This window comes from Limulus polyphemus, unplaced genomic scaffold (assembly GCF_000517525.1).
Source record: "Limulus polyphemus unplaced genomic scaffold, Limulus_polyphemus-2.1.2 Scaffold2843, whole genome shotgun sequence".
Lineage (NCBI taxonomy): Eukaryota > Metazoa > Arthropoda > Merostomata > Xiphosura > Limulidae > Limulus > Limulus polyphemus.
The window spans coordinates 11,772-21,605 of NW_013668453.1; the positions used below are offsets into that span (position 1 = coordinate 11,772).

General features: G+C 32.8%; 1 protein-coding gene and 2 long non-coding RNA genes across 3 annotated transcripts in view; 2 read left to right on the forward strand and 1 right to left on the reverse strand.

Annotated features, from left to right (window-relative positions):
* Window positions 1-754: 754 nt before the first annotated feature.
* On the reverse strand, window positions 755-4,147 carry LOC106468032 (superoxide dismutase [Cu-Zn] 2-like). The gene is made up of 5 exons (XM_013928430.2): window positions 3,938-4,147; window positions 3,376-3,472; window positions 2,268-2,337; window positions 1,687-1,804; window positions 755-995 (listed from the first exon to the last, which is right to left on the reverse strand). Exons 1-5 carry the CDS (start codon window positions 4,004-4,006, stop codon window positions 888-890), a joined length of 462 nt encoding a protein of 153 aa, XP_013783884.1. The 5' UTR covers window positions 4,007-4,147; the 3' UTR covers window positions 755-887.
* A 99-nt stretch (window positions 4,148-4,246) lies between these two features.
* Window positions 4,247-5,802, forward strand: LOC111087918. The gene is made up of 2 exons (XR_002612539.1): window positions 4,247-4,508; window positions 5,553-5,802. It is a non-coding gene; the product is annotated as an uncharacterized LOC111087918 (long non-coding RNA).
* Window positions 5,803-8,703: 2,901 nt separating this feature from the next.
* Window positions 8,704-9,834, forward strand: part of LOC111087919 — a 15,127-nt gene continuing 13,996 nt past the window's right edge. The window contains exon 1 of the long non-coding RNA XR_002612540.1: window positions 8,704-9,050. This is a non-coding gene — a long non-coding RNA (uncharacterized LOC111087919). The remainder of the gene's footprint in view (window positions 9,051-9,834) is intronic.

Consider the following 9,834-nt stretch of genomic DNA (forward strand, 5'->3'; position numbering starts at 1 on the left):
CGTTATTCGTATATTATAGTAACTATTAAGTAATTAGTAGTGTGTGTGTGTGTGTGTGTGTGTGTGTAGTGTGTGTGTGTGTGTGTGTGTGTGTGTGTGTGTGTGTGTCAAAGAGTTCTTTTTTCACCAGAGGTGAAATTGAAACGAGTCTGTGACGAAGAGTCCTAATGCGTTCTTTGATTGGCCGGACCCTTTGCTGTGGACCGAAGTTTCGCCTCTAAGTCTCGTCAGTATAGCTTGGGGTCAGAAGCCAAAGAAATACCATTAGGACTCTTACAATGGTGAAGGGTAGCTAGTCAACATCACCCACCGCAAACTGTTGGGCTACTCTTACCAACGAATAGTGGGAATGATCGTCACGTTATAACATACACACACCCCACGGCTGAAGGGGACGAGCATGTTTGGTGATGGGGGATTCGAACCCGCAACCATCAGGCCACGATTATACGGATCGCCAAGTTTGTCTCATTTGTAAGGACCAATGAAATAAACTAACGTTCGATGCCAATGTAGAAAATACCTTGGTAACGAGGTTACGTTTAATTTAATGCACCCTAAGTTAAGTTTGTCAAAGTCAGACAAAGGTCTTCCATATATATATACCTGTAAGGACAAATTGACAGTACTTTCTCAGTTTAAGCACCGAGGAAAAGCTTATGGGCCATTATAATGTTTGTATTTTATTTTATATATATAAAATCTTATCATCTTAATTTTTACACCAATCTGTAACAAAAAGAACAACAAAAAATTACGAAATTAGATTTATTTTTCAACAATTCAGAACTTGTGTTACAATATACACCTAAATACAACAATCATTGTATTAAAACCATGGGCCATTTTTAGGGCAACAATACTTTTTGGTACAACTTTGATTTTTTTTACTTAGCAATACCAATAACACCACAAGCCAGTCTTCCTCCAGCATTTCCTGTAGTCTTGCTGAGTTCATGACCACCTTTTCCCAGATCATCTGGATCAGCATGAACCTATTAAAGAACACTTGTTTATTCATTCCAAATAACACGTTATGGTTTAAATGCTGAAATGTCGCTAAGCCTTACAAACCAATAGGCCTAACATTTGTGATAAATCATGCGAACTGAAGATTTTTTTCACATTCTTCTTACAGCTTACATGAATCTTTAATCAGAAATCTTAGGTCCGTTGGTTCCCAATACTTCATCTGGCTATTGGGTTTAACTGTAAAATTTAAAGTATTACACTACATACGTAAATAACATTTCAAAGAACCTTTTGCTTCTCATTGGCCGGCTCAACTGACCAGTTCTCGTTTTGAATGAAAGGTCTCCTGATTGTGGCATTTCTAGGATTTTTGTTTTTTTTTTTAAAGGGGGAGGGACAAAGATAGTTGAGGGCATAAAGGGTATACCATAAGGGAAGAGATCAAATCTTAGTAAATTCAAAAAAAGATTTTGTTTTTAACTCTCAGAAGTACTTATTTATTCTCTATCAAAAAAGTGAAAATTACAATCAGGCTCTGGAAAGCTTCGCAGTGGTCTCATGCTTAAAAACTACACTTCTGTTAATTAAAACATTTGCAGCTTATTGAAACACGAGTTCTTCAGAATAAATCACATTTATCCAAACTTCGCCTCTATTTATAAACAAATATAACCTTCATATTACTGAAGTTTGGTTACAGGAGGATATACTTACAACCATTGAACGACCAAGGACAGAGAGGGGTCCGGTGAGAGAAATCTGCTTGTCTGTAATATCTACCTTGGCCACACCATCATTACCAGCTTCTACATTACCAAGATCTCCCACGTGCCTGTAGAAAAAAAAATTCACCGATTAAAAAAAGCTTCAAGTTGTTTTAATTTTATAATTAAAAAAAATCACTACTTAGAAGAATAACAAAAATATTTCTTTAAACAAGGTTAATTTTTTATGGACAAGTCATGAGGCATGAAAGATTGGAAAGAAAATTAAAGACACTCTTAAGAAAACGAGACTCTTGGCTCCAAATCTAATGATTAATTATTCTTCCTATAAGGAAAATACCAAATTTCCCCTACAGGAAAAATGTATTCCATATACAGACTTTTCCTGATCACAAGAAATAAAGACAAAATATTTTGCAATTTTCTGCAGTCTTAAAAAAAAAAAAATACATTTAGAAACCTAATACACACCCAACAAAGTAATTATCAAGTATGGACAATTTCAGCTTTAAATGTATCTAATACAAGGTATGTTAATGAAACATTTACTGCCCCCCCCCCCCTACATACCTATTCTCATCTGTTGGGGCACCGTGTTCCTTACCAAAAGGGTTGAAGTGGGGTCCGGCACTGGTGCATCCTGTCAAAAAGTAAAAAAAACATGTAACAAGAAGAAATACAAGTAACGTTACAAAGAATATACTCTTATTATAAAACCAAAATACTTAAAGTTTTGTAAGGAAATGATGTCTACGGTTTCAGTGCAACAACAATTCTTAGAAAACTTGCAAAAGTTCTTTAAAATAAAGATATACAGACCGATAGAAATAAAAAGTTATTTCACTAACACAGCGAAAAGATAAGTTTCAGACGTACATAATTAACATTTGATCTACAACAAGAAACGACAACCAACTGTACATTTTGTAACGACTGTAAGCTATATTCACGTAAACGCTAATTTTATAGCTCAAATCTTGCTTGTAAAAGCATGTACACTTGCACGCACTTCGGGCATTATTTGGAAATTGTCGAGTTGGAATAAGAGACTCCTAATTTCGATAAAAATGGCAGGAGAACTTCTTGGTGAAAGGAAAGGCTGGAGAGGTACTAACAGCTAAAGGAGAGAAGCAACTGAACCTTAAAACTTATTAACTTTTACAATCACTTTTCTTTTTTTCTTGCATGGAATATTTCAAATCTGACTTTCAGCTGCATTTATGTTCCTAACAACGTGGTCTCTGGTCTATTTAAACTATACATGGTATCCACACTACTAAGACACCTTGAATAAATTTTACAAAAGGAACTGGAATGGAATGACCAAAGAAATGATGTTCTATCATTATGAACAACAGAATTTAAAGTTTCTCCAAAAATCAAACTCAGATTTCAGCAACCACTAATAGAGGGGAAAAAAATGAGGGAAGTAAGTGATCATTACTTGGGGTTTAAAACAAGAATCTAAAAAAATTACTTATTTTACAACTAATCTTAAAGAGGGTTTTTATAAATATAACTAAAGAAATTACATTTACATAAACAAACAAAAAAATTCCTACTTCAATAGTAAACTTTATGCATTAAATCATTAAACTAGCTTAATGCAAGATCGTAATACTGATACTTAATATATGATAATGATAGTTTAATGTTTAGGTGTTCAAAAATATCATACCATTTGTATTGTCACCAAATTCATGAACATGAAATCCGTGCAGACCAGGAGTAAGTCCACTTATTTCTCCAGTTATTGAAGTGGGACAATCTGTATTCTTTAGAAAAATAAAGTTAGGAACAAGATACACAAGGTTTCGTTAAAATCTAATACTATCACACTTTTACTGGTTCTTCACAATCTTCGGCGTTTAAATAACAGCATAAAAATTAAAAGTATCAAATTCAAAAACAAAAGAAACATACGACTACTTGAGTATTTCTGTGAAAGAAAAAAACGTTAATAATATTTAATTCATGAAGTTCGAGCTTTCAAATATTAATTATTATTTTTTTGCCAATTTACACGGTAGTTTTGTTTCATATATTTACTTCAACACTTATAATGTCCTAAGAAAAATATTTTATTGTTACAATATCTGTTCATTGTTTCGAATGCAAAAACTCAATGGAATCCTTATATTAGGCTTAGGGCTTGAGACTACTTTGCGGCGGGCAGATTTTTCGAAAGAAAACTGTAATAAGTGTAAAAACTTTATAATAGACTACAGTGAGAAACGTACCTCTTGCGAAAAGTAAACAGTTCCCTTCACAGTCTCACCAACTAGAACACAAACTGCTTTTAGAGCCATAGTTGTACTTCTGGAAAACGAACTCCAAAATTAAATATTATATTTCTCTCTCAAACAATCTACCACACACGAAACGCTAATAATAATACTGAAACGGAGAATAGACAGGATGCACACTCAGCCACCACTTATTAATGGACTTAAAAAAAAAAAAAAAAAAAAAACCCGGAAGATGTAAAAGGTGAAACAATACCGTATTCTATATTACAAAAATTCAGCACCAGGTATATTATTTCGGTAATAAAACGTACTAGATTTAAAGAAAATATTTTATCTAAAAGCAATATTTGAATGTCTAAGTGATTGTGAAGCAGGAATATTTGAAATAATTATAATATTCCAGGTCATCCTTTTTCAATTTACTGGATTACGAGTATTACGTAATGTGAGGTCAGAGTAGTAGCGGCTTGAACAACATGGTATCAAACGAGAATTAGTTGTAGGAGCGGAAGGAACTTTTAAGATGGCGGAATTTCTAGGTGAAATAAAAAGTTGAAGAGAGGTAATAATTTTGCTTATTGAGAATAAATTATGCTCCGTTTTCAAATTCCTGATGAACAAAAGAAAATATCATTTCAATAAATTGAGGGTATCTCATTTTACTTCAAAAACGGTTACTGCAGTTAGAAGGAGTTTTAACTTTTAAAACATACTCTAGACTATTCTCTCTCGTTACAAGATACTATGTTTAACAAGAAAGTATATTGAAATTGAACTAAGCATTCAGTCATACACTGAGATAGCGGTTTAACAAATAACCCGTTTGTACTGATAAACGAAGTTGACATAAAAATAAAATGGCAACAAGGATCTGTTAGTCCTTTTAAGTTCAGGTTGACCCCCCTCCCATCCATTAAACTAAACTGTGAGCAAACTTAAAAACACCATATAACCAGACCGTATCATTTAATAGTAATACTTATCAAGCCTTCTCTTAAACTACCTTAATGTAAAGGTAAAGTTGTTGCATTCACTACATTTGAAGGCAACCCATTCCAAATGTCAACCATCCCGTTAGAAAAATAAAACTGTTTTAAAGGTAGATGAAGATGACTGTTACACTGCCAACATTTGTGTCCCCATGTCTTACCCTTCTTATAAATAAGTACAAAAAAGATGATGTGTCAACATTATAAATGCCCTTAACAATGTTAAACATATCCCTTCCAATCTTTCAAGAAGAAATAATTTTAAAGATTTTAATGCTCCTAGTAACCCTTTTTTGAATCCTTTCTTACAATTCAATGTTCTTCCTATGATAAAGAGCCCAAGACTGAACCCAATACTTCAAATGAGTTATAATTCCATTGTATAGATCACTGGTTAGGCCATCTTTAAGCTGGTGTTGCTCTTGATATAACCTAAAATACTATTTGCTGTACCAATAGCAAAAGCACAGTGATTAGATGGTATAAGAAACTACTCAACCAGAACACCAAAATCTATTTTTTCCATAACTATGTTAAGTTTATTCCCATTAAATTTATATTTAAAATTATGATAACCCACTTTCATTTGTGATTCCCAGTAAAATGTTTTTTTTTAGCAGAGCAACCAGTTCGACCTACTGACTGGAGGATACTGGACTAAAATGTATAACACTTTATCTGATCTACAGCTGGGATCTTCAAAAAGAAGCGACTCAACACAGATAGTTTGACAAGTACACAAATGTTTATTCACAAAAACATAATTACAATACCATTTAATTCCAAAAGCAAAACAAGGAAAAGTGTCTAGCTGTGCACATTGAACTGATAAGAGCAAGGTAAATATTTTTAAAGTCATGTTGACAATGAAATAAATCCAATATCAAATTGAAGCCAATCTAAAATTGAAATTTAAACAAAGCTACAAATTCTCATTCCAAGCCAACAATTTACAACTTCACAAACTTTAAGTTAAATTGCTGTAACAATAATCAAGTTAAAAGTAACACACCACTTTAATATTGAACTAAAATTTAAAAAAGTTATCAGAGTTGAAGCTACAAAAAAAGTTTATCAAAAGTTTAAGCTGAAAACACAAACTCTAGTAATGTCTTGTATAAATCTTAATTAAATTAGCATAAAGTATTATCTTGCAGGGCCAAACCTGACCATAAATACATAAACAGAGCTAATTTTTCACTTGAAATGTATCTCACGTTCAAGTTGTGTGTCCATTGAGAGTTAAATTCTAAGGTCTAGCTACCCCTGACCCTTATTCAATTTGTCAACAGGAAAGATAACTATTTTTGGACATCATGTGCTATCTTCCCTGCAAGAAAGTCAGTTACCTGCCAATTAGTGAACTCACATTTTGCCTTGCTTTTCAAACAGGGAAAGTTATTGTTACTTTAATGAATCTGTGCATCCAAACTGAGCTACCTGCAAAACAACAATAACTGAAAAGAGTACATCTAAACTAAGAGGGCAGGAGGCACGTAGCACCTGTACTATACCTTGCATGTATTTAACAAATAATCTTAAATTTATTTGTAAAGAAGCATCCTCCTCTTCATAGCAAGCAGCACCCAAGATATTAATATCAGCAAGTTTAAGTAATTTATTGACCATTCTTTCATCTTTATCACTGATGTAAACCAAAAAAAGAGCAATGGTCCTAACTCTGAGCCCTGAGGTTACTCCACTTGTGCCATTAATCCAGTTTGACTGAACTCCATTAATAAAAATCCTGTGATTTCTTCCATCCAGCCATTTTTCTCTCCAATGAGCCAGTTTATTCCCCACACCTATAAATGTTCTTAACAAGCCTTTTACGTGACATCTTAACGTGCGTAAATTTGATATTTAAAACATTTATTCATTTTTTCCAGAGTTGATCAGTTGTTCCAGTTAATCAGTTGTCCAATTCATAATTATTCTTGCATCCTTTTAAAATTAGCTTTTTTTTTTAATTTGTAACCAAAATATCATTTCTGAGCTCCCCATGTGGTAAAATATTAAACCTAATTGAGCAATGATCACCTGTTCCCCAATGTCCACCCTCTCAGTCATTTTCATGTTAATAGCTAACAATAAATCTAAACTAGCATAGTTTTTGATATGTTCCCAAATATTTGGTGAAGATAGTTTCTAAAAAACCTGTCTTCCTGATGGCTTGACTCAACTTTTCCTGAAAGTCTGTCTGCCTGAAATTAAAAATACCTCTTAATTATGACCACATTAACTGAAATCTTAATATCACTGTAGTTTCTCATTAATTTCATCTGATGATCTGCGACAGATTCCAACTAAAAAGCTTTATCCCCCCCCCCTAATCCAAATAGATTCAATCTCGGCTATTATCATTGATATCCTCAACTTCAACAGGATGTAACTCGCATTCTACATGTGAAGCCACTCTTCTTAGTAAAAAACATTTGTATAAGGTGCCAAATAGAAGATTAGCAAAGAAAACCACATTGGAGGAAACTAGTTAATTTGATTGTACGATGGTTGGATGAGAAAACAAAAAGTTGTTATTGCTGTCAAGTCAGACTGGGCACTTGTTAGTAGTGGAATGCATCAGGGTCAGTATTTGGACCCTTGCTTATTCTGAAGTCCATTAATAATATTGATATGGGCATAATTAGTAAAAATGTGTTGATAACATTAAAGATCTGGATATTTCTAGCTGTATTACGGAATAACTTGGATCAATCTGTAAATTAGAAGAATGGTCTTTAATTGTAGTAAGTGCAAAGTAGTGCATCTGGGTTAAACTTGGATCACATCTTTAGTATTGAGGGGAACCCACTCATTAGCATGATTGAAGAAAAGCATAGTGATGGATAAGTCACTCAACATCAAAGCAGAGTTTTGTTGGTATAGTATGGCTTGAATAATTTTACGATGTATTTATTTCTCCTTACAGACCATCAGTTACACCTCATCTGGAATACCTTAAGTTTTGGTTTCCTTTTCGAATAAAATATACAGACTTGCTGGTAAATGGCTCAGAATAAAAGGCTAGTAGGATAATACCAGGGATGGGTTATCTTACAGCAATAGCCTAATATCTCTTTATTTTCTCTTGTGAAAAGAATGTTAAGAGGTGATCTTACTAAAGTTTTCAAGATTATTTGGAGGATTGATAGAAAAAAGGGTCTCTGATTTCTTTGTGTTGTATTACGAAGATAATAGGATAAGAATTTAAAGTTTTGAAAAGACAGGATTTTTGTAACAGGGTGATCAGCTTATGCAATGTGTTACCATCTCCAGCAGTGTTTTCATTAGCACTTTATTTTGGGTTTATAACAGAAAACAACGAGTTTCTGAAAAATAAATGGTGGGTTATACATTTAATTTTTTCAAAGTTTTGTTTAAACAAAAAGCCTTGAAGGACCAAATGGTCCTTTCTTGTCCATATGTTAACTTCAGGACTTTTAAAGCCTAGATCCAGACTTTTCTTTTACAAATTTATCTCTTTGTTAATGATACACGTATGGTGTATTTTTTTATAATGTTTTTATAACATTCAAGGACATCCCATCCACTAAAAATAAGCTAACTTTAAAAAAACACCTCAAAACTATCCCTTGTTACTTAAATATTTATAAAGCTTTCCATTAAACTCCCTTACATTTACTGCTTCCAATAAACCTGAAAATAATCCATTCCAAAGGCCAACCACCCTGTTAGAAAAATAAAGCTCTCTTAGCTGAAGAAGGACGATACATCAACACTATCAATTCCGTTAACAATCTTGAGATTTTTGTCTGCATTTTCAATATCACCTAAATTTCTTTGTTCAGTGGACAGCATCACTTTGTGACCTCTGTTCCCTAACAGTATTGACATCATAGTTTGGCCAGCAAAGGATATTCCAGTATTAAATTATTCAACCCAAGCTCAAGATACAACACTGAAATATCTTAGTAGGGAGAGGACATCATCTAACAAAAGAACAAGATGACGTTAGACGCACTTAACCGTGATAATGCAGAAACTAAATCAACGATTTGAAAGAATTCTATGTTATTATAGAAGGTAGAGGAACATAGTGTGCCTGCATATCACAATACAAGAACAAGTTAATATCTCGCATCTTTTTTTGTTCAGTTCTACTTGTCTTTTTATCGTGACTCGTTTGTCAGAGATTAATCTGGAGAGATGGAAAGCTGACAAGCTATTCAATGATCCAGTAGAGACAATCGTCCATTTTTTTATGTTGTGTTTAAATAAAGATTGTTTTCAGTGGCATTTAATTGTGTCCAATCTGTTTATTTCTCTCAAACTTATTTATTAATAGTTAACGCTCGTAAACTTCTAGTAAATCAAAACGTTTATCAATGTGTCGCATAAGTTTACGAAACAGCAGTTCAGACGAGCAAAATATTGAAACATGCTGACATCAATAATTCATATTACTTTTAAGATTGAAATGTTTTATTCTTGCAAATTTTTTTAGTTTAAGTCATTTTATATTTCATCCAGCTTATTTTACGAATAATGAGCCACTACATAATAAAATGGTTCAGTCAGCTTATTTATTAGTTCTAAGTATCAACCATAATGTTAGTAATTTGTGTTATCATAGTTTTGACGACCAGGCTTTACAAAGTTTGTATTTCAAGTTTTTGACAACTAGATATATACAATTTTAAGAACATGAAAAGAAAGTAGCCCAGGATGGTTGAACCCTGTAGCTCATTCTACTTCAAATTTTCTAATCCCACAGTTTTTGCAGTTAAATACAAACTTACCTTTAAAATGTAAGTTTGCTTGAAGATATTTAAATCACCAGTTTATAAGAACATGTTAATTGCGTCTACACAATTTCACTACCTTTAAAAGCTGTATATATATATATATATATATATATTTAGAAGACAGAGAACAAAA